The following is a 26,383-nucleotide window of genomic DNA, read 5'->3' on the forward strand; positions in this document are numbered from 1 at the left end:
CCGTTCACCACAAACTTCACGTAAAGTCAATAAATTGCATTTTGAGTTACAATGCAAAATGTGCATGAAAGTGACTCACAAAGTCAACAAATGCAAAGTTCAATGAATGATAACTCCACTTCTGGATATCGTATGACGTCAAATGATATATCTTTAAAAGCTTATGGCATATACTTTGTAAATATGCAAGAAAACAAAATTGAATGTGCTGACTTTGCGAGAAGTTTGTGGTGGACGATCACAATTTTATGGAATGCAAAACTTCATAATATCCAAAAAGGCATTAAATTTATTTTACAAAGGCATTTCAGAATGTCAAGGTGAGATTACATCAAGATATATAAAGTTTGTTCGGTTTATATAAGGCGGAAAAAATAAAGACTCATAACAACGTGTAGTGATATAGAATGGCATGCACACTATTGGGCGCAGTGCTTGCGCTCATTGGGCGTTGCGTAATGCGTGACTATCGCACGCTTATGTGAGCGTCAGGTACTTTATTGACTTGCGCAGTAACAAAAGTCAAATAATTTCCTCCTTATATAAACCGAACAAACTTTAGCATTTGGCTATTCCAGTTCAAATTTATACACCCCCTATGGAAGACATGACCTTAATTTCCCACACAGGTGTAAAGTTCAAATGACAAATGGAGTCACCCATTCAGGTAACCCCTCATTTGAAAGTCATGCTTCCTGTGTGGGAGATTAAGGTCACATCTTCAACATCTGGTTTTCAACTGGAATAGCACATTTAGCATAATGTGTCAATAAATACACTATAGTAGCACAATACTAGATCTATTATTTTACAGTATGTACTATACCACTAATAATTAATGAATCTCAGTGGTGCAAACAGGAGCATCATTATATTACACAGTTCACAAAGAATTTGGACTTATTTACTACATGTTACATCAGAGAGCAATAGAGCACAGGCATGGTCAACTCAAAATGTAACATTTATAATTGTAAGTTTCAGTCTTTTGGTTTTTTTTGTTTATTCTGGAATTGGGCTATTCCAGATGAAATCCATACAACCTCCATGGAAGACATGCCTATAATCTTCCACACAGGGAATGTAGATTTCAAACTGACCCATTTGAAATTCACACTCCCTGTAATGGTTATTAAGGTCATGTCTTTTTAGGGGGTGTATGGATTTCAAATGGATCAGCCCATTTTCAAAATTTCTATTTTGGCTGATGATGCATAGATAATGTAAAAGCAAGTCTTCAGCACTTGCCAAGTTTTGTTCCAGACATTTTGATGCAATCATACTCCATTCTAAATTGTTTGAGATGAACTGATGATTCCATGAAAATAATTCCATGGCAACTTGCCTATATACCAGTGGTACTTTGTGCTACAACAAATATGCTGACAAAATTAACATGTACATGTTGTATTCTGGGGAAGGAGGGCTCAAAAGGTCAAATCAGAAATATGATATTTGTCCGGAAGTACCGATCCTTTTGTTATGGTCCATTTGGCTTTCTCAAGCATTTGTAGCATCCATGTGTGATAAACACACGATCAAAGGCGGTGCATCTGTAGTGCACGATGCAGCGCAAAGTGACTGTGCCCTACGCACGCAGATGTAACTGTCTTGAAGAAGCCAAATGGACCAAATACAGAGCTACAGCCCTACATCATTACCTCAATGCTTCTACCTCATCTTTACACATCTGAATATCTTCAAAGTCTCCTAGTAGATCCTCCTCACTCAGCGCTTCTCTTTCCATCGTCATCACCTCGCATGGCGTACTTAGTCCTGATCCGTGTCCATCATCTTGTAAGATGCCTAATTCAGCATCGTGGCTGAAATGCCCAAATCCTTTATCACCCTCCTCGTCCTCAAGCATGCTCATACTGGTGATTCTGCCATCAGCTAAAAACAAGGGCAGAAATATAGGGTCAAATATAAAATAGTACATCTCAAAGCTTGCACAGATTTTAAAATTTTAATAACCCCCCCCCCCGCACTCGACATAAGAGTTGAGATGCTCAGAATATTCAAAACTTACATTTTAAACACATAATGAAATATTTAACTGCAAAATGCGTAATTGTTCCAGCTTAAAATAAGTAACCTCCGCGCACACCGTGTTGTGTGTTGAACAAACTGCGCATGTTGACCACCGTATTTGGGTTGCGCGCTACCATATTTGCACAGATTGTGACATGCACTTTTGTTATTGGTCGTCCTGTTTTAGCCCGTTCGATTTTTGGAAGGGAAAATGTAAAAATTGTTAATTTGTACAAACTTTTGAGGAAAATTTGTGTTGTTTTGTAAAGAGAACAGATCAAAGTGACAGTTATGAATGAGATTAATAACTTTGCATCGGTAATAGATCGGACATTGTGAAAAATTTAACATTTTGCTTTGGACCTCGGGATATTCCTCGGTTCCAAAGGCAAAATGTTTAGATTTTTCACAATGCCCTCCAAATAACCGATGCGCAATTATTATCCTCTAATTACAAACCTGTTATTCTGCCCTCTTGTGAAGCCAATTCCCACGTCAACTGTTCAAGCGTCTCTCTATCATCCGCACTTATCTCGCGATGCGTCTGTGCCGCATCCTCATCATACCCCGTCATATCATCCCCATCAACATCTATACGGCTAACACTTCTATCAGGCATATTACTGGCACGACTACTCCCTCCTCTCGATGTCATCCCTACACTTCCACCACCCATTGCACCCCCACCACGCCCTAATCGCTTGCAAGGATCACCGCCCTCGGGCACGGGAGAACCAGTTTCGGGGTTACGTTCATGCTGCTTGACGGGTGATATCACCTGGCGGGTTTTAGCGCTGCGTTTACCGCGGATGATGATGATGATTTAGGTGGTGGTGGTGATGGGGTGTATGGGATCTGTTGAGCTTCATCGGAGGTTGCAGCTAAACTACTGTCTGGTCTCCACACTGTAGAGCCTGTGCAGGAAATAAGATATGGCATAGAAAAATCAATGTTAAGGAACTATTTAGTGGGGCTGTTGTCAACAAGGCTGTCAACAAGCATTACTAATTATAAAAGAGGAAAGAAAATAGTGAAAAGCATGGACCTGGCCAGGTGGTCTAGTTTGGAGACTTTCCTGAAAATTTCTCTTCTAAACAATCAATTATAAACTTGGTTAACTACCAGGGTTGTAGCTACAGTGGGCAGCAGTGGGGTGTGGAGCCCACCACTCACTTTTGACTTTTGGACCCCACCACTGAAGGTTCATTTTGATGCTACGGCCCACCACTCAAACTGAAATAACATAAGCATTTTACCATTTATCCTTAAAGTGTCCACTTTTGTTGAAATCTTGCTAAATCAAACAAATTCTGTAATTAGCTGTCTGACACTCAAATTCTGCTAGCTACAACCCTGTTAACTACTAATAAACACCAAATTAAGACACCAAGGAATGCTCTCCAAAGCAGTTTAAGCTGAAATAAAATGCACTTTTGGTTATAAAATTTAACTACGTAATTCTTCCTCACCTTGCAATGTACACTCAGGCAGCTCTGTAGATGGATTCACCGATGACCCATGACCTGGCTTGTTTACTTGTTCACTTGATTCTGATTTCTCTTCTTCAGTAAGACCAGCAGTGAAGAACTCTCCCAGCCCTTCTTTATATTGATGTTGGGAGTGTTTGCGTTGTTGACTGACCTGATTAAGACATTTAAAACAAATTATGCAAGGGTTATTAAACCAGAATTTCAGAGTGACTTTAAAAAGCCCAATGATTTATAGTACGCTACCCACATGCACAACACCTACACGTTGATCTACATGCTTCAGCACACTTTACAGGTTATCGCTGACCACTAAGGCCCAATATTACTCAAACATCTTGGTGCATCAAACGAAATGGAGTAAGCAACTTTTTCAGGATTGTTGTGATGAAATGGCTCAAAAGCAGGGGATTTTTATTTTGTTTTGTAATTCAAATTTGGGAGCCCAATTCATGTCAACATCATGTTGACATCTGGATTTCTGACATGTCAACATCCAGGGTAAGGGTTCCTAGCACTTCACTTCCTGATATGTCCTGACAAATTTCAGAAATTTCATATGAAATATTTCCACTTCACCAAAGTTGTATCAGTGTGTGGACTATTTCAAACAACTACCTAAAGATGAAGAAGGGAGAATTCTTTCCAAAAGTACGAAATATGAACTCAGTTCATAGCTGAACCGTTGCAATACAGTTTGGAGTCATAAGTTGTACACAAGAAATACTTGCCCTCTTGGATCACTCAAATTCCAAAATGTTTTCCCCGATTTTGGCTGTTTTTCTTGAATTCCTAGAGTTTTCCCTGTCTGGTAAAATGCATCTTCATAATCTCTGATTACCCTGAGTTGCTGAGAACCCCAACATCAGATCTTGACGATAATTTGAAAATTTACCACCACAACAAAAGAAAATTCAAATACCAACTGTACCTGTTTGAGGCCATCGGATGGCCTCGACGTCAGTCCAACGGATACAGGTCTATCAGGATGTGTAGTAGGTGTATCAATCGCATCTTTATTTCTTGCGGTTGAAGCTTTACTCCTTGGCCTCATTCTTGCCTCATTATCATTCCCAACCTTACTTCTTGGCCTCACCGGTGCTTTATTAGAGTCACTACTCTTCACAGGCAAGTCCCTAGTTGCCTTTCCTGCAGACTGATTTGTTCTAGCCGATTTGGATGAAGCTCTTGATCCGGAGGAAGAGATTCTGGGATTGTCTTTGGTTTTCGGAGATGGTGTAATGGGTGTCTTTGCGGATGATACTCCGGAAGAGGAGGAACTATTTGGTGGTTTATTCTTTGGAGTCTCTGGTTTGGTAGATTTCTTTGCACTTTTTGGTTTATCACTATGAAAAGAGAAGAAAGTAAAACCATCATTACAAACTATGAAGCGCAATATTTCTGCAGCATTATATTTCCATAATTTGAACTGTTTTGAAGGAGTTTTGCAGTTTCTTATATTCACGATGCAAAACAGTTACTCATCACAAGCAGGGCCTCCAAAAATATTTTACCTGTGACCCAAATATGGGCTGAAAATAAAACTGGTAAAATGCAGGGTTCAACAGAAGCACACAATTAGAGAGTTCCCAGTATAGATGCCTACCTGAGTTGTGTGCTATCATCATCAGGTTGTTCTATAACTGGTCCATTGTCAGGTCCTTCTTGTACGCTGTATGAAGAAGATACTTCTAGATGTTCATCATCCTGATAATGGGAATAGGAAAATAACAGATTGTGGTGTCAGTCTAAAGCAGGGTAGGCAACCAGTTGGTCTATAGTATACCAATACAATATGTTTTTAAGGGAAGTAGTGAAACTACTGGTCCTGAGGTGGATGTATTGGGCTATCCCAATTGAAATCCATACACTTGTTGGTATCTATCTTGAAACTTATTTGAACATTTAATCGCAACTACAACATAGGGCTACCACGTGATAAGCAAAGACCATATGTACCATATAATGATGTACCATATTTTGGAATTTTATTTGCTTAAAAACATTGATGTGTAGCGCTCAATTGTTGATAACTGCATGTTAAACATACAGAAATCCGACAATAAATGGGCCTCTCATACATGCACAATACATTATATCGATTTTGACTCGCAGGGCTGCACGTGCTACTCATATACACATGGGTCAGTATATTGGCCCTACCAGTTTTCGTGTATACACGGTCTGGGTTTTTGAAATTTATAGTAGAAGTCCACGTAGGTCCCCAAAGTTACTTTCAGATATTAAAAGATTAGATTCCCATAAAGACGAAACAGTAATCTTTAGTTGGGATCTATGTAAAATTTACATAAAATTTTCACCATCAATTCTGTGTTCATTTCCACTAAATTCAGAAAATATTTTGGCGTATATAAAATTGAAATAAAATTCTCTGCTTTCTAAACCACATAAACTGTAGCACCATTGGGTATCAGGAATCATCATATATGACATACAGTTAATATTCAAATATTTTTTATACATATGATGCTTCAGTTTTTACACAAAAATATTTCATTGAAAACCCTCCCACTCGGCTATATTAAAAAGGTAATCAGGCTTCCTCAGCATGTGCAAGAAAATAGCATTAAAATTTTTCTTATTCTAGCAGCCTTTTAGAAATACTTGGTGAACCATGTCCACTGCTGTAGATGAGAAGTCGAGATAATAAATATTCATGAGGTATCCTAATGCTTCATACCCTATATAGACTTACCTCACTATCATTTTAATGAACTGTTGAGAGTGACTAATTTCAATGCAAAACTTACATTTACACACATTTGTCAAAATTTCATTGAAACCCTAGGGTTTTTTTTTTTCCTTTATACGGACATTCCTCCAGACTACCTACCTCAGTAACTTCTGATATAGCTAGAGCACTTTCTGGCCTAGAGTCACTATTTGGTGTGTGTGAACTGACTCTCTTAGAAAATATATTGACATAACTCTGGTGTTCATCTTCTAACTCATCATCTGAAAGTATAAAAAGATATAATTTCTTTAAGTACCTCACCTATAGTGATGTCAAACTCTTCAACACCAAAGCATGGTGAATCAACCAAGGTGCCGGAAATTGGCCCGAGATGAGGTAAATGACCTTCAAGCAGCCTAACTTTAAACAAGTCCAATAAAGCACCCAAAACCTAATATTTGTATCATTTTACTGAATATGAAGAGCATTGTACTGCAACTTTTCAATGAATATCTTTTTTTCATTTAAGGTATGGTCTTAACCCTGGAATTATGGAAACTTTTGGGCCTCATAACTGCTAAATTGTTGGTCTAAAGTATATAAAAGTATACATATTTAGAATGGAAAGACTTGATAAATTCATCTGTGAGGTCAAATTTGGGCCAAAATGCTCATTTTGGCCCAAAATCCAAAAAAAATGTTGTTGTTTTTATTAATTTTTAAAAACTAGACAAAAATATCTAGGAGCCGTTTTTTCATTTTTTAAAATTTTGATCAACTTTGCGAAATTTGCACCAAAAATGGTCAAATTAAAAAAAAATATCATAAAAAGCCAGATTTTTGAATTGAATTAGTGTTGTGCTACCCTGAGCTGAGGCAAGAGTGATCATCAAATAGGCAGCTAAACCACAGGGCTGACATCACTACTCACCCAAGTATCCCACTTCTCCATTCACCAATGGCGCAGCATCCCTTTCATTTCTATCCTTCTTCCATGCATTCACCGGTGGCATGTTCTCCTTTACTGCGTCCCTTCCCATGAGGTTGGGCGAGGACGCATCTGGTAGCTCCGTCCTGCGATGTTTCTTGAGAAGCAGCCTATCTGCATAGCTTAGTGAGGAGTTCTCTTTGAATTTGATCTCAATTTCACGTGGGGAGATGTCACCATTTGATGTGGAGGTGCCTTCGGACGTACTGGTAGTTGTACCTACAAATTGCAAATCAGATAAATATTCACTAGTTTTCTTAGAAACTGGAAAAAGAAGCGATGTGTGTCTGCCAATGTGCAACCACAGCCTCATCATATAGATCATATTTTGCTCATTACCATCATGAAAAAAACACCCATTTGTGGTTACCAAATTAGCGCTGTATCCACGCTATCAGTGCATTGTGGTATAGGTCCAGGAAATTTCACTTTTCATACATGCACGAAAATTGGACTGGTAACATCTTACTGATACTCCTCTATGATTAAATGCGGCAATATTCCTACAATGTGCATGCTTTCTGTAAACATATTATGAACTATATTAACATAACATCACCGCTTCTTCACAAAATAAACTAACTTACAGTATAAGTATACTGCATACCTTCGCTGTTTGTAATTTCAGGAATAAAATGCAATTTATGTGCACAAACATATTGGCTTGCTAATTGTGCTAATTATTCACATTTGCGCTGAAAATGTTCTTGTTTTTACATGGATGCATAAAGGGATAATATTGACATTGTACGTAAGTTTGAAAGAAAATCTATATCCTAAACCAATAGGGTTACCCCCCTTTAAGGCTGTATGAATAGGTACCAAATGGGCTATTCCAGTTGAAATCCATACACCCCCTATGGAAGACATTATCTTAATCTCACACACAGGGAGTGTGGATTTCAAATGGGGTTACCTGAATCCTGTGTGGAAGATTTAGGTCATGTCTTCCACATCATGCTGTATTTTTGGGGGCTTTTGGGCGCCAGCCCCGGGTAAAAGCAGGGGCGGCCAAAATGAAGGGCGGCGGAAGAAGAAGGGCGGCAAAAACAGGGGCGGCAAAAACGAAGGGGGCAGCAAAAAGAATTAGTAAATAAAAAAGGGCGGAAAAATTTGATAAAGCATAAAAAATTTTGAAAAAATGGTACTATACATCAAAATGTGGTGCTTTTAGGGCGCTAGCGCCTGAACGACTTTTTCAAACGACCGAGAAAAAAATTGGGTCAACCTTTTCGTGCTTTTGAGGAAGGGGCGGCAAAATTGAATTTTCTTCAGCCCCCCTGGGTTGGGGCGGCCACGGTACGCCACTGCACATGGTTTATGGATTTCAACAAGTATAGCCCAAAAGTCATACAATCCTACTGTCAGTGACTTCACAGATCTACAAACCATTTTTGTCAAAGATTTTCCAATCAATTCAGGGTTAAACCAGACAAAATGCCCTACCACAAAACAACCACATTTCCAAAAATGTTCAAATTTCAACACAAACAGAAAACACAGCCTACCTCTAGGTGTAACAGGTGCTGCTTGAACGACACCCTCTGTTGTCTTGTCAGGTGATGCCTGTACAGCGCCCTCTGTCTTCTTGCCCTGACGCCATTCTGCCAGTGCAGCAGCAAATGAATTAGCACTCTCTTGCTCATCATAATCTCCTTGTAATAGAGCACCACCAGTGCTAGTTGGTGCTGGACTCTGTAATTCCAAATATATAAATGATTGATTCACTCATTGATTGATTGACTCATTGATTGATGGCAAATCCAAATTTGATGTAACATACCTCGAACAATGATAGTTTTGTGCCAACTTTTAGCACTTTCTCAAATTGAATGACCAATTCCTGGGGAGCTAACGTTTATAGTGCTGTTTGATTTAGGACTTGGTCATGAATATCAACAGAGACAAGGGGAAATACTTTCTTTGGCATATTTATGATGAAATTACAAATTCAGAAGTGAACAGGCTAAACAAGTGGACATCACAACATTAGGTGTGCAGTGGTGATTGATAGATCTTGATGATAAAAGACTTTTAAACACAGGTGACAAGTTGAAAATGTATGTCCAGTTTAAAATTTTAATTTTTAGTTTTATAATTAATCATGATTTTGGAGGTAAAATACCTGGTTGTTCATCGGACAAGTGCATGGCCCATCTTGGTTGTCTTCAGTGATTTTTGGACAAGGGGACAACAGGATAAATGCTTATTTAGAACACTGGATGACTCCATTTGAAATCTACACCCCCTATTGGTGAGATTAAGGTCATGTCTTCCATAGGGGTGTGTCTGTATTTCAACAGGAATAGCCCAATGTATGACCATTATTTAGCTTACTTTTAGGGTAACTCTGACCACTTTTCCTTGGTCTCTTGGTGTGTGGCTATCAGCTCCAGTGGTTGATTTCCGACCATTCACAGACGGTTTGGATCCAAGACTTCTTGAATCATCAAATCTGGGATTATTGTAGCCATTTTCACTGAAAAAAATTACACATCTCAATTATAATACATGTAACTATAATGAAAGACAGAGATAAAAAGAATTTATCGCGTCTGATGTCACTGTGAATTACGATCCTTGATTGGTTTACACAGGTTAATAGCGCGTAAAAGGAAGGCCAATTTATCTGGTGCCAATCGGAGAAAAGGAATAGCAGCAAATGGCGGAAAATTACGTACTTTTACGAGGCAAAAAGCAGCTTTTCTAGGCATCGTTGACATGGTGCCTCCGCGAAAGAAAGTTTCCGAGTTAGCGCAGCGGTAAGTTCCCCGGCGCGGCCCAAGGACTCATGTGCACTTGGTTTATCCCGATCCATGCTCGCTCGCGCAGGTTTTCTCCGGGATCTCCGGTTTCCTCCTGCTTTCAAAATCGGTGATTAGTTGTTTCGTTATCAAAAACTTCCTTCACCCAATGGAATTTGGGGAGCTGCAGAAAATGGGTGGATGTTACAATCTAAGTGCGGATAGGTTTGCGCCAGGTTCGGCTGCAACTAGCCTAGTTGATGCAATCTGATTGTGATGATTCACCACGCAGCGAAATTACAGCACTTTGAATCCTCTGGAAAAAGCGCTATATAAATTCCGAAATTTATTATTTATTTATAAAGACCTAACTTTTGAGATGGTTTGTATGTTTGAAGGTGCAAAATTAGCAATAAGGCGCCCGGTTATACCGCAGCGTTCAGCAAGTCATCATCACGACACTTGTAAACAAACCGTGCTCGAGTTTGATTGACAGATGACGCCAGACGCGATAAATTCTTTTTATCTTTGTCTTTCATTATATGCCGATGGGCAGGAAAACCTCCTATGTGCTTGTGGCCCCTGAACATGTTTAAAACAAGACTGCCAACAGGTTACATAGGAGGTTTTGATGGTTACATTGCCGTATTTGCGGGCAGTCAGATTAATCCCCCATTAAGATCCATGTAATGATTTGTGTAATTTGAGCATGAAAGTTATGCCTTAGTTTTTACTCAAATTATGAGCTCCATATAGTCGTGAAAAAGCTGAAGTTGTGCAATCCTAGTGCTATACTTACTATGCTACAGGTATAGATTCACTGCTAGATGTAGGACTGATGTACGGCACAGATCTGTGGTTCTTCAGAGCTCCTTTCATGTGAAATTTTGCAAAGCATCCAGTGCAGTAATTCTCACCACATTCCATACACGTCTACAGAACAGAAATGAAATAACTTTAGAATGTGTAGAGACTGTATACTTCTGGTTTGACGAATCCCAACCACAGAGGCAGGGGTAGCACGAGCACAAAAAATCAAAGAGTCCAATTTAATTTTTCTGGACCCTTTGGTACCTGCAAAACCAATATTTAAGGGGTCCAATGAGAATTTAAGGAGTCAATTTGTCCGAAATTCTAAACTTTGGAACTGCTCAAATATTCCAGTGAAATTATTAGCGTTGTTGGCCTATGGCGATTTGGAAGATTTACTGATCTTTTTATTTTTAATCGACGTTTCTTATACTGATTTATGCTTCCGTGCATCGTAAAATTAAGGAGTCCATACAGTTTTTATCAGACCCTTTGGTCACTTTCAACTTGTGATTTAAGGAGTCCAAAATGGCCAAAATAAAAAAATAAGGAGTCCCTGGACGCGCAAACTCCTTATATGCGACCCCTGCACAGACGGTATAGATTTGTCACTCAGTAGGGTCATATAAGTGACTTGGATAGTGGGCCTCGTTGTTCCTATTCATGACGTTGGGTCTTCTTCTTCAAATCCAAATGGACTCTTTGATGCGTCTTATATTTGTGTTATACTTCCTGCAAAGGATTTTTGAGTTGTTGCAATCTGTTACATGGTTTTGTTGAACTGCATGATCTGCAATAGCTAATATTGATTGTTCAGTTTCTGACTGTTTGTGTGTCTGCTGCGTGTAATTTTGTTTTGTCCTTTCCACCATCGTAGTTTTACCATCTAAGTCACGCGGCATACCCCTGATCTGAAATACATCTCGCATCTGACTGAAGGATTGTAAAGACACGATAGACCACAATGTGATAGACAACATAGTAAATATGAAACATCTACAATGCTACCCTCCCATGGCAAAAGCGGCAACTAATTTGTATATGGGCGCTGTTTAGCTGCGACCACGACGATGTTTTTCTTCCCAGTTTACAACCGTTTTGTAGCCTTGTTGGCTGTTTTCGTCAACTATGTATTGTACAAGAATGTTTGTGAAAGTGTAGTGACCATAAATCAACATGGGATAGACGTGAACTTGAATTCTGAAGTCCAAACAACAACCGGGAAATTCGAGTTCGGAAACCATGGCATGAGCCGGGATTGCATTAATACTGTACTGGACAATGACCGGTGTACTGAACACGATCCACCGTGGCTACTAATGGTCATTACGCACCAGTGCACAGTGAGTACATGTATACCCGTAATGAATTGATCGCATTGAAGCAACGACAAAAACCTGTGTTATCAAACGCCACATTAAACTCTATTAAACTTAATGGTATACCAGCCAAGAAACGTGGTCGCAGAGGTGGCAAACATATTAAAAAGAAATACCTGTTGTATTGACGGATAGAGATAATAGTAGGCCTACCAATTGTGGAACTCATGGCGTAAACAACACCAATCTTATAAACATTGCTTTAACTACATCGCATAGCAAGCCTTGTGATTTATATGATTTCCCATCTATGTATTTGTGCAACGCTCAATCATTGAACAATAAAATTGACGAATTTAGATCAGTGGTTTTTCAAAATAACTTCGATATTTGCGCCGTGTCAGAATCATGGTTTAGACCAGAAAGATCCACGGACTATCATGACATTGACGGCTATACGCTGTTCTCTAGACCACGGACTGATCGCAGAGCAGGGGGAGTAGCTCTTTATATCAATCAAAATCTCCATGCTAGTTCCATCGATATTGATACTCATCCCGCTCTGGAAATCCTTTGGGTTCAATTGCGTCCCCCGAGACTACCAAGATCAGTATCTACCCTGATAATCGCTGCTGCCTACTTTCCTAACCCAAAACATGAAGAAACACTTATGCTTAATCATATGCAAGATACTTTGACATGCTGAATACCAAGCACCCCGGTGCTGGTATATGTATTCTGGGTGACTTGAACAGACTTGAACTTTCCAAACTGTGTAAACACAATAGTTTAGTTCAGGTTGTCAACAAACCAACCAGAGGCAATGCAATATTAGATAAAATTTTAACAAATGTTGCTGGATATTACTGCACCCCCCACCATCGGGTCCCCAATTGGACTGAGTGACCATTCAACAGTGATTTGGCTACCTAACAAAACAGTGCATAAAGTTCCAAATAAGACAATTACGCGCACCGTTCGCCCTATAAAAGATTCAGACGTGCGAGAATTTGGATCATGGATAGTTAGTCATGATTGGAAAGAAGTAACAGAACAAGCTAATGCCAGTGACAGTACAAATGCTTTATATAATACTCTCCAAGAGCGCATGAACGTGCATTTTCCAACACGCAAAATTAAACAACATGTTTCAGACAAACCTTGGATATCGGCGAAAACAAAAGAACTGATTCGCAAACGCCAGGAAGTTTTTGACCATTCCAGACCGCCAGTCTGGAAGTTCTACAGGAACAAAGTACAATGTGCGATTGCCGCTGATAAACGTGATTATTACAAAAACAGAGTTGAAAGACACAAAAAGTCAAACCCATCAGAATGGTACCGCCAGATACGAATCATGTCAACAAAGAATATCTCACAGCCCCTTATAAAGCCCCCACCTGGTACTGATCCTTCCAACACCAAAGAGGTGGCAAACAGCATCAACAATCATTTTGTCTCAATTGGTAAAGATATCAAAAGTTTGGACACGCCAGATTTACCCGCCTATTTACCAGCTCCTGAAAAACTCCCGGAGATTTACCCCTGGGAAGTTTGTGCCAAACTCTCTAAGATTGGTAGGAAAAAGGCAGGGGGTCCAGATGGAATACCCGCAAAATTGATTCGTGAGTTCTCTTTCGAGCTTAGTGTGCCGTTGACCCACATTCTTAATGCTTCTTTTCAAGAAGGATCAGTACCGGACCAGTGGAAGCGTGCAATTGTGGTGCCCATACCCAAGAGTAACCCACCTATATGGAATAAACTCAGACCTGTGTCATTAACAGATCATTTTGCTAAAGTGGCAGAATCTTTCATCACAGACTGGTTAATGAATGACATTGAACTGCAAATTGATGAGGGGCAATTTGGGAACCGTGAAGGAGATCCACAACTCATTATTTAGTCAAACTTATGAATAACATTACAAAGCATGCAGATCAACCAAAAAGCATGTCTCGATTATTATTACTGATTTCAGTAAAGCGCTCGATCGCGTGAGATCATAATATTGCCATCCCTAAGTTGCTGAAAATGGGTGCTAGACCCGCAGTCCTACCATGGATATGCAGGTTTTTGTCTAATAACAGAGTCCAATGTGTTAGGTATCATAATATATTATCTGAGTGGAGTGAACTCACGGGAGGGGTCCCACAGGGCACTCTGGATGGCCCAACCATTTTTCTTGCCCTGGCAAATGATGCCGCTTATAATGAAAGATACCAACAAACTTGCGCTCAAATATGTTGATGACTTGACTATGGTTGAGAATACATTTGTTGGCCAGAACAGTACCATCCAGTGTGACTTGGACAAATTTAATAATTGGGCCACTGACAATCATATGAATTTGAACGCGCCTAAGTGCATGTTTATGGATGTCACCTTTGTGGCAATCCCACCAGTGCTACTCCCACTTCGTGTGGGTAGCGAGCATTTACAAAGCACTGATGTGGTTAAGATCTTGGGAGTAAAAATTGCTAACAACCTCAAGTGGGACAACCACACTGATGACATCATTAAACGTGCAAATGGACGCCTTTTCATGCTCAGTACACTCAGGCGTTATGCTCTAAGCATACATGATCTGGTCACAATATATGTCGGTTTTATTCGCCCTCTTCTTGAATACGCCGTGCCTGTATGGCACCCCGGTCTTACTGAGAATCAACATTATGCTTTAGAGCGTATACAGAAGAGGGCGTGTAAGATCATCATGGTTTCTCAATATATTTCTTACCAAGATGCACTTATCACATGTGACATTTCTGAGCTCCGATTACGTCGTGACAAAATCTGTTTGGACTTTGCCAAAACTCTTTATAATTCAAATGAATTTCGCGATTGGTTGCCAAAGTTAAGATCTGAGCAAGTCAGAAGGTCTCTCCGTAATGCCAACACACTGACTGTGCCAAAAACATGCACTAAAAGATACGCTCAAAGTGCAATTCCTTTCATGATTAAAATGTGGAACGAAAAATGTCACATGTGATGGGTGCCTCAAGAGTCACATTTTCATGAAATGCTTGTAGATATAGTTTTTAGTGTGTTTTTGATCATGCTATGAAATTTAAGTTTGGATGGGGGTGTGTGGGTGTGTGTGATGTGTGGGGGGGTGGTTGTGTGGTTGTGAGGTGAGGAAAGTCAATCTCTTTGCATATTTTGTTTGTTGTACTAATTTTGGTAGTTGTAGGTCAATTGTTTATTGGTGATATTTGGTGAGTGTGATGGGTGTAAGTGGGTGGGAATGTGTGTTGCAGTTGTGTAAATGTGAGTGGCAGCTTGTATGAGCGAGCAAGGAAGGTTATTTGCATTTGAAGTGTCTTTGTTTAAAAATATTGTCAATTTATATTTATATGCCATTTATTATTTAGCTTATGTATTTTTATATGTGCAATGTATGTAATTCAGCCTTTGGCTGCGAAGTGCATTTTTTTCTAATAAACCTTGAATAAAAATAAAACTAACTAATTGATCTTTTTAAATAATTGATTCAAATCATGCTCAGCCTGCATAGACTTGTGCATGATGACCCTCATAATTTGGGTATTACTTAGTGTTTGCGAGAATTGAAGTGTTTTATATTGTTAATAGGTAGGTATAATATACATTGACCTTCCTGATGTGGTAACTCGTTTGCATTTCACAAAAAAATGTTAGTTAGGCCCTTTTGTCATCATTGGGAAGGCAGAATGCCTCATAAGTACCCATAGAGTATCCAGGTGGTTCTATGGGTACATACACTGTATACTTACTAAAGCTACAGCTTTTTCTTCACATTGACCGCATGCTGGTCCCTTGAAGCTCCGACGAGTGTCACCCCCTGATGTGTTCAACTTAAACTTGGGCCTTTGAGGTACTTCTGTAAATAGCAACAGTTATAGATTCAAGTATTACATATTATGTAGCAATCAATGACAACTGTTAAAACACAATTGTTAACGTTAAATCTTACACCAAAAAACTTTCAAAATTTTCAAATTTCAAAATCCAATCAGCCAGTTGGAGGGTGCACTGGGCTACTTCATTTGAAATCATACACCCCTTATTGAAGACATGACTGTAATCTCCCACACAGACAGAGTATATCAAACCCATTCAGGTAACCCCATTTGAAATTCACACCCCCTGTGTGGAAGATTAAGGTCTTGTCTTCCATGGGGTGAATGGATTTTTAAACCTTATTACTGCTGCAGACACATCATTTGGCAATTGGGTGTAAAGGATAGGCACCAACCTGTTCAGCTCCAGCAGTAACCACCTAAGGCCTGATACCATCACTTTTGATTCATAACATAGTTAAAGGAATACATCTCAGGCCTTACAAGCTTTCTTCTGATGCCAAACTCTCTACTACTTTTATAGGGAAAGTAGGGGAGGGGGAATGAGGCTGCCATTCTGGTCACACATTTTGAAATATTACCATTTCATTGGCTTATTTAGGGAGTACAGCTTTTAAAGTCTACTGAGCTCAGCCATGCTTTGCTGTCTTTGATAACGCAATGTATAGAAGAGGTACCTGGCTTTTATCAAAGCCCAAACCCATAAAAGCCTGTAGCAAAGTTTGCTAAGCAAACTCTGTCAGGCTTTGCTCAATTGTACACAGCGCTCCGATACCACGCGTGACCAAATATCGATCAAATCTATTTTACGACCATGCTTGAATTAACAACCCCTTGAAATTTAATTACACCACTTTATGTAAACATTTTGTTGGAGTAAGTTCCAGACTTTCTATTGACCACAGACACGCCCCCAGACATGCTTATTCAATGACCACTTGAGTAGTTGATGAGTGGGTCGTTATAATGTACTTACTGAACTCAAAGGAAATTGATTATGGTTTTACCATCGACCGCGCTTATAATCCTGTTGCTTTGCTGACTGCTCCGATAGATATCAGCAAACTCGTATACTGTTCGCTTGTTCCTATCAAACGCTCTGGCGTACATGAACCATTATCAAAGACAGCAAAGCATGGCTGAGCTCAGTAGACCTTAAAAGCTGTACTCCCTTACCAAAGTCTCAGTGTACTGAGAATGTACTGTACAAGAATTCCAACACAATCTATTATGGCATTCAAATTTAATAATTACGACTAATACTTACCAATTGGGGAGTCTTTCAGTACTTTTATCTTCCTTCCCTGTTTTAACAAAACAATAGATCAATGTTTGAATATTAAATTCCATAAGGCCAAAAAAAAAAAGGTTCGCCTCAAAGCTGACGCGCGCGTTTGTAAAATCCCACGATTTGACAAAAAACAAATGCGGAAATTTTTTATATTTTTTTTATTTCAAAAAAAAAAAAATTTTATAGTTTTTTCCAGAAAAAAATTGGCTAAAATCAGACTTTTTTCTCAAAATTTTCTCGCCGTGATTCTAAACCAACTATCTCGCTTTTTAAGTTTCCAAGCAGTGCACTTACTATAAAAATGTTGCTTTATGCCATAAAAGTTCGCCGAATTCAATAAAATGCAGTTCCGACTTCGCCAAAGTGCAGAATTCAGCAGCATTGCAAGCACATGGATGAGTGTAAAAACTCAATAAAAACTGACATCTCATTTCAAATGAGTTCAAGTTTAGGCCAAATATCATTATATTAATTGAATTAGTGGAATATTTTGACTATAAAACATAATTCATGGTCACATTTTTGTCACTTTTTCTTCGACTCCGGGAGTTCAGTGAGTTGTTCACAAATTACATGACAATCTAAACTGACCTAATCTGATCAACAGAGGGCCAGGTAGGCAATATTTTTTTATTTTATTTTTTTTATTATTTTCAGTATTTTCGGCGTTAAAAAAAAAAAAAAAAATTTAAAAAAAATCGCATTTCGCATTTGTTTTTAAATTTCTCGTCAGCTTTGAGACAAACCTTTTTTTTTTTTTGGCCTAACATAATTCTATTAAATTATTAAAACTTTTTACAATAGCACAGTCCAACCTCTTTTATCTGGCCATGATGGGGCTAATCATTGGCCGTAACTTCCAAAATTTCATGATAATATAAATGTATGTGTATTCTTTTTATGTTATATTCTAATAGTACACTTTATCTGGACTCTCATTTTGACTAAATTTGCACACATCACTATATACGATGATAAACTTAAGCATATAAGCTGTGGCACACTGAAATTCTAAGCATCCTGATGTATATACATGTCATGTATAGAATTAAACAAGTTATTTATACAAACAACCTACCTTTGTTCCTGATTTAGGTTTGGCTGTTTTGTCTGGTGGGAATAGTGACTTCTTCTTCTTCATCACTTCATTTCCATGTGTAGTAACGGCTCCTTTTTGTCCTGATGCCCATATACCCATGCTACTACTACCTCGGCTGTACACAGGATCAAAACAAAATCATCAGGTCAATAGATATTATACCAAGTGACCAAATCAACCAAATTTATATATATCATAGAACACTGTTTTAAGATGTGATAAGTAGGGCTCAACCAATAATCGTATAGGATATGTCGTATCGGGCCATCGGCCCGATATTATCGATATCGGTATCGGATCGGAAATCGGTGAAAAAAAATAAATCCCAATTAATCGTGAATGATCCTAGCACTTCAGAATAGGTCCAGTGGTTTTCCAAAGTTGCTAAAAACACTGAATTTTTTTTTTTATTAATTTTTTTACCGATATCGGATCGGATATCAGCCAGTATTATAACATTGATATCGGATATCGGAGCGGTAGACAAATGATAACAACAACAAAAAATCCTTGTACATTCAATTTTTTTCTTTCATCATTTAGCAGTAAAACTTGGTCACCATGCACAGATCACATTTCTATGCGAGCCTGCGAGGTAAATCTACTACACAACATCTAATACAGGACTTACATATCAAACTGTACCAACAACTGTATATTCAGTCAATTTTAATTATAATAATAATAATATGATAATTTATTAAAAGTGCACTATTGCACACTAAGCGGCCTCTAGGCGCCGAATACATAATAGACATAATTATAATGAAAAAATACAGCATTTATAAGAACTACCAAACTTATCAATATACAAAGTATGATTTAACTTAAAAATTAAACAACTTTTACACCCAAATCTGAGAGGGAACAACTTATTTAATTATTATTACTTATGTTTCTTCTTATGCACAGGAAAAGGTGTATGTACTCTGGTATAAAAATACACTTTTTCACCATGCTCTAAAGTGTGTCAGGGTCACAACACATGTGTGCAAATAATTATAGTACTATGCAGATAAGACTTACGATTCTCTTTCTTCTTTCTCCCTGTTCATTGTCGCTTTCAGTTCTCTTAGCCGGTCCTCCATTCTCCTACTATCAACCTCTAATTGCCTCGTTACTGCCTTGGAGGTCTGCAGACCTCTGTTGAAATACACAAACATTTAATCCATTATTTTATCAAGTTGATTTAAATTAAAATCTAGTCAACTGGACTTACTATTTATTGACTGGCGACGTTTCACATCCTATCCTGGAGGCTGGATGCTTCCTCAAGCCGTCTGATTTTTCGGCGGCGATTGGTCAGTGACCCGTGACGGGGTCACATAACATTATTTTCTTTAAATTTCATGCAAATGGAAGATTTATTGATAGTAAGTGACTAACAGTAGATAGGCCTAATCAAAAATAACATACATAATACAAGGTTTTAAAAGGGCATTTCGTGATCCACAGGCTCATCCCCCCACTTTTCTCAAAAAAAGTTGAGATTTTTACATCACTGGAAACTTCTGGCTACATAATGTTTATGTACAAAATATTTCTTGCAGATTAATTCATTTAGCAAAGATATCGTGAAATTTGAATTTCGTTCTGGTGCACCAGAACGAAATTACAACGCATTGTCTATGGAGCAGTGTAATACACATAATCATGCATAACTCATGCGAACATAAAATCGGAATCAACTGAAATTTCGAATAGGTTTTTTCATGGATATCTAATGAAAAATTACATAAATAGAGGATGCTAGGATCACAAAATACTCCTTAACAGAACAGTGATGATATATGCCAGATGTATTCGACCAAGATTATATAGACGAATCCAACGAGCCAAGGATTTGGTCGGCCATATTTGGGTACCCGCATGCATGAACAGGTGTTGTGAGTACCCAATTGGGTGGATTAAACCCGCTTAAAATTCGATGTTAGATTCTTTTGTGTCGTAAACTGTCATCATTCTTTTGTCTACGTGTTACACGGGTGATAGAATGCAGTTTATAATATCCTTCAAGGCCGCATCATCCCACATTTTAGATGGGATAGTTGGGTACCCGTCGTGGCTAATGGCTGCCAGAGGAGCAGGAATGCATGAAATTGGATTCGTCTATACATGTACTGCACCAAAGATATTGACTGCACCAAGCAAGAGCAACACGGTAGATGATTGATGCGATGAACCATAGCAACGCCTATCGAACACGCTGTCCCCAGAATGTGATTGTCACCGGGGATTGTCAGAACATTGTGTTTTTATTTACCGCACACAACATCTATCTGAACCAGTTTCTGAAGATTTCAGATACGCTACTGAAAAGGTCTGACAGAAAAGTGGAAATTTATGTGGTACATTAATTTTCGCGCTTTTCGCACTCAATGCAGCTACAACGAAAATAAAAACACACAAATATGTTCTTTTTTATGTAGGTCTATATAGAAGTAAAAAAACTCAAAATCGCATATTAAAAAAAAAGACGGTGAAATGATTAAAAATGGGCAAAGTGTGAAAATTTGCATACGTGAAAATAACCAATTTTACAGAACCGGTATATTAAAAGAAAAATAGGAAAGTCCTTACCTTAATTTGACAGATGTCGGGTTTTTGGTGGATGTGTTAAATGGTCTGGAACTCATGGTTGATAGTCAGTTATTCACCAGCTCAAAATTGTGTACATGTATATGTAGTCCCTTGAGAAAATTATATCAGTTGGAGGCTATGCTGAAACTTGCTGTTATAATCATATTTACATACAAAAACGATTCATCTGTAGACACAAAGAAAAAAGAGAGAAGTGTTGGTAGAGAATAATAATAATTGGTCGTTAGGCCAATGGAACTCGATTATTAGTTTCCGATTGGATGTTTGAAAAAAAGGACGAGGTCGCTATTTCATTATTCATTATTCGGTCTCTTTTCATTATCCATTATGTCAACAAAATCAATGATTTTATGAACAGCTTTCTCCAAATTTAGGTTCCCCACCAGTACCAAAGTATATTATTGTTGATGAAAGACCATCTCAAAACCGGTATTAATACTTAAATCATCTTTACAGACATTTTGCAACAGATTGAGAAAAGATTTGAATTTGTTTTCATAAAAAATGAAAAGAAATTTGCAATTTTGTAATCACTAGAAACATGATGAGGTAATCCTTAAATTTCCATTATTTACTACATCCTCTACCCCTACAACTAAGAAAAACTGCTGATTATGATCAGCAGGGGATGTCAGACATTTTGAGAGTTTCAATTTTGATTATTTCCATTTCAATTTTCAGATAATTGGCTTTTTTATGAAAATTATCATGTGTAATGTCTTATTTTGGTCAAATTCAAAAAGTGATGCGGGCGGTCAATAGGAAACTAACAATCGAATTCCATTAGCCTTATGTTATGTTAAGAATGGGAGTTGCTGATGCACAATTGTTGGCAAGGCATTAGCCAGAAGGATGTCTTTAGGGTGTCCAAAATGGTCAAAAATACCTAATTCTACAAAATCAGGGTGTCCACTTCCTATTCACTCCATTATAAAAATCAGAATTTTAGGGTGTGCAAATTGAAAACAGGGCATCCAAATGACACCTGGACACCCCTCTGGCTATAATGCCTTGATTGTTGGTCATTTCTAAAGCTGAATTTATACTTGATCACTTTTGTCACGTATCTATTCACTGTCATGACTAGTTCAAAAAAAAAACTTTAAAAAACGGGCAAAACAGATGTGACATTTTATCGGTATGACATTTTCGTTATGGATGCTACCCTGCACTGCAAACATGGCAGAGCTACTACAGTATGGGTTCCCTAACTCCCTGACTGCACTATTTCATGACTGCAACATGTTAATTTTTAAAAAGGAGGAGTCTAGCTTCAATTTTGTTCCTGATAAGTGATAGCTTTGCATTCGAACAATGTTTAGTCATGAAAATATATACATGTAACACTCCTGACGAGACAGAATTTCTCTTTTCAACCCGCTCTAAAAAGAAAACGGTTTTGATATCATGCAAGTTAAATTTTTCCCAAGTTTGGCCCAAATGTTGCTTTTACTTTAAACAGACTGAAATAGATTATTACTGTCATCATAACATTACAATGCTACACAATCTGGCGAGAAGTGATTTTTGGAACATGTTTTATTTCTCGCACCATGTAGTCTTCATATGTTCCTAAGTAGACTATAAGCGACTAATATGAAAGAATTTGGTACCGTACTTAATAATAGCAGACACTTCACAAAATGCCATGAAAACCCTTTGCAACTTGTATATTTTTTACAGTGCATGATTTAGACAATAATAACTGCGCACCATCTATTTTAAGGTTATTGTATGAAATCGGAGGGTTTTGTTTTGGGCTGAGGTATTTTTCCTCGGGAGCGAGGCCCAAAACAAATCCCGACAATTTCCCACAATGACCTCAAAATAGATGGTGCAAAGTTATTATTGTCATTCATTACCATCGTATTCGTATCTACCGTAACCACTCGGGTATAAGCCCACCCCCCTAGATGGGCAATTTCACTTCAAAAATAGGGGTGGGCTTATAACCGAGGAGGGGCTGGTAGTTGAATTTAAAAATAAGAAAAATCTTCCCCATTTGTATATGGCCAATGTATCAGTAATTTCTATCATCTTTTTCCATTTTTTTTTTAATTTCAAGTATGGAATGTTAATTTTTAACTGATATTTTTTAAATATTTGTTCTTAAATGTGAAAAAAAGCATTGATATGATTTAAGAACTTGGCCAAAATGACTACTGGGCTTATACCCGAGTGCACCCTTGTTCCCCGAATGGTTTGAAAAATAGGGGGTGGGCTTATAGCCGAAGGTGGGCTTATACTACCCGAGTGGTTACGGTAATAAAAACAAATCAAAATTGCATTTTATGTTATTTTATGCCATAAAACGCTGTTAAATATAACCAGTTTTAATCATTGTTGTAACCTACCTACAAAAAAATCAACCAGGCGAATATAACATTCGGACCGACAACAAGAGCTACCAATCACAGAAGCGCAACGGCATCGCGTAGCCGTGTGCGTTGCCATAACGCATAGCTTATACACGCACGCGCGCGCAGAAGTCATTGTTGCGCGTCCGGAGTCATTGTGACTTATTAATGACCTCGCAATTAGTGCGCGGTCAGGCAATCAATTTCTTTTGATTGGATTACAGGCTTCGCGTATATTATAGCCAAAATAACAAATTCTCGATCATGAGAGGATACCTTCTGCGTCAGCGTACTTTTCATAGAATAACACAATCGCGCGACCTGCATGACCGAACCTTGACCTTGTCTAGCAACGACCGTGTGATTGGTCAATTCTCAAAAGCTGTGTTTGCGCTGTGAGCGCCGGTCTTTGCGTAGTACGCTTGACGCAAATAACTGTGCGAGAATTTAATATTTTGGCTATAATGAGGTTATGAATAAATAAAAATCCCTTTAAAAAGGGATGTACCGGCAAAAGGATGAATTACAATGAGTAACATAAGATTTCGTTTTAAAATATAAATATACAGTAAAAATAATTTTTAAGTGTAAAGATTATGGTTGTATTTTGAGCCAAATTCCATTTGTTGCTATTCTCTCAAAATCAGTCTTAATGTTGTTAGATACATTTGAAATAAGATGAAATAAATTCCAAACATTTGGCACCAAATGTGATCATTTGGTACCAAATGTGATCATTTGGTACCAAATGTGATGTGATCCTTCTACATCCTTACAATTTCGAAGCTAATTCATTAGCGATTTTCCCAATAGTTTATGTTACACCCTGTTTTGTATTCTTCTTTCACACTATACTTACGCAAACTGTCTATGAGTATAATTGTGATTGCACAAATGAAATTTGTAAAAGCAAACAACATTCGTGCATCTTTTAGTATAGATTAATTCATAACAATCTGGTTTTGAAAATTTAAACACACAGAATATTAAACACTATATCAAGAATAATTTTTTTTTTTTATATAAACAACAAATATATTATAGGCCTACACATACTGAAACCCAAAGCTATATTGTATTAATTTTGTTAGCATGGTTAAAGACTAATGATATACGTGAGGAACATAATTAGTTACATCTGCACTAGAGCTACATTTTTCTGATTTATGTCATCATTATTATACCAAAATATATGAAGTTAATCAACTTATCCAAAAGAAGATAATTGTTTATCATGTGTGAGTGCAAATAGCTTTTGCAGCAGACCTTTGATTAAGGGCATAACATTACACCCTCTTCTATCCTAACATCTAATTATTATCCTGTGAAACTCCTAAATGTAGAACCAATTGTCCTGCCAATTATTCTCTCCCACCAATTGCCAATTAATTTTCATGTGTATTAGTTTTCTGGAATAGATGTGTTAATGACATCAAAACAGTTTCATAAACTTATAGCAAGATTGCTGCTAGATAACCTTGACCCTGCTTGAAAAGCACTATGACCATTGACCACACACTTACACCACAGATATTGGAACTTGTACTGAGTATTATATTGTCCCCTGTGCTTTATACTCTAATAAGGTCAATGTGCATGGTAAGAGGACCAGCGAATTTGCCAAATTTTCAATTTAGAAAGAAAGTTCCTAAAATATTATACTGATTTTACCTTAATATTGCAAAATCAACACAAAACATCTGTTGTCTTCATACACCAATTTTGGTATTTCTATTTGCCTTGACAACTCGATCATTTTTTGACAATATTTTCTGTTTTGTTCATACACTATCTATAGAAAGTTAGAAACAACAACAAACTTGAGCCAATTAATAAGTACCGGCCAGTTCCTGGCCGGTACAAAAACAAGTACCTAAAGTGTAACACTCCTTACCATATGGGGAAGAAAATTGGGCATATTATTTTTTACATGACAGCTATGACCATGAATGCATGATGACACTACAAATTGCTGTGGTTAAGGCAGCTGTGTACTCTCAGACATGCATGTAGTAAAAGTGCAATAACTTTGTAATTATTCGCGCATTTTCATAAAGGCAAGACATCAATGAATCTTAATATATATAGATTTGGTGTAAAAACAACAGTTATGAAGAAAATCACAAAAAAGTGAGTTTTTGGCAATATTTGTTTGGTACATCATAACAAAAAACACTCTTTCCAAAATATTTTATTTTGTTTTTATCTCAATCTTGAGGCTCCATTCCAAAAACATTTTTTCAGTTTTTGATATTGGCCTTATTTTTTGAGTTATTGACCATATAAGGCATCAAAATGAACTTTTTAAAATTCACAAACGCCTATTTGCACAAAATGATGCCCAAAATCGGTATAGACAAAAATATAAAAAAATGGGAAAACCGTTTCTCGAGTCGATCATGCTTCTTACGATGATCATATTTGCTTACATATAGATGCTGTATTTATTGAGTTAACGTGTACCTAAATCGTCATTTTACCGAGAAAATGAACATTGAAATAATGGCCGTTGAAGTTTAAAGTGGTCACATTTTGCACTTTCATTGAATCTCACAGGAGAATGCGGCAGTTTTTGTTTTTCTACCTTACATTACATGAACATCGGGTAAATCCACGGCCCCTTGAGAAGTTTGAGCGAAATCCATTCATAACTTGATATTTAAATCGGGGAAAGAACTTGAAAAACCCACATTTTATCAGCTAAAACGGAGCCATTTGACCACTAGGTTTTTGTGAAATCAGTGCTTTTCCATAAGATGCGCCGTGCATGCAGATAAGCGTCGCATATGCGTAGCGTATTTGCGCGTTAACAAATTGCGCGATACGCAACGCGATGCGTTATTGCGCGCGTGTATCCTGCTGGTACAACAAAGATTTTCTTTCCTTTTCAATTTCAAACATGAGTGGAATAGTGAAATAAAATCCTTAAAATATTGCAGTTGGAGTTTACAAATCTGGATTTTCATTCCTTGTATAAAAAACATAACAAAGTACAAACATATCAAAAAAACTCAATTTCGCGAAAGAAACAATGTCTAGAGTACACAGCCGCGTTAAAGGGAAAATCCACAGAGGAGGAAGAAGCAGAGCGCGTACAACCAGTCAAAGTCCCGTGTATTGCA

General features: G+C 37.8%; 1 protein-coding gene across 1 annotated transcript; it reads right to left on the minus strand.

Annotated features, from left to right (window-relative positions):
• Positions 1-656: 656 nt before the first annotated feature.
• Positions 657-21,053, minus strand: LOC140162535 (uncharacterized). Its single transcript, XM_072185785.1, is given in 16 exon segments — positions 657-1,893; positions 2,491-2,806; positions 2,809-2,945; positions 3,501-3,672; positions 4,450-4,864; positions 5,125-5,225; positions 6,373-6,494; positions 7,145-7,420; positions 8,710-8,896; positions 9,539-9,680; positions 10,745-10,878; positions 15,827-15,933; positions 17,181-17,217; positions 18,283-18,418; positions 19,330-19,446; positions 20,884-21,053. Coding segments are annotated over 16 exon segments (2,691 nt in total). The 5' UTR covers positions 20,940-21,053; the 3' UTR covers positions 657-1,657.
• Positions 21,054-26,383: the final 5,330 nt, after the last annotated feature.

This window comes from Amphiura filiformis, chromosome 10, assembly GCF_039555335.1.
Source record: "Amphiura filiformis chromosome 10, Afil_fr2py, whole genome shotgun sequence".
In the NCBI taxonomy this organism is placed as follows: Eukaryota; Metazoa; Echinodermata; class Ophiuroidea; order Amphilepidida; family Amphiuridae; genus Amphiura; species Amphiura filiformis.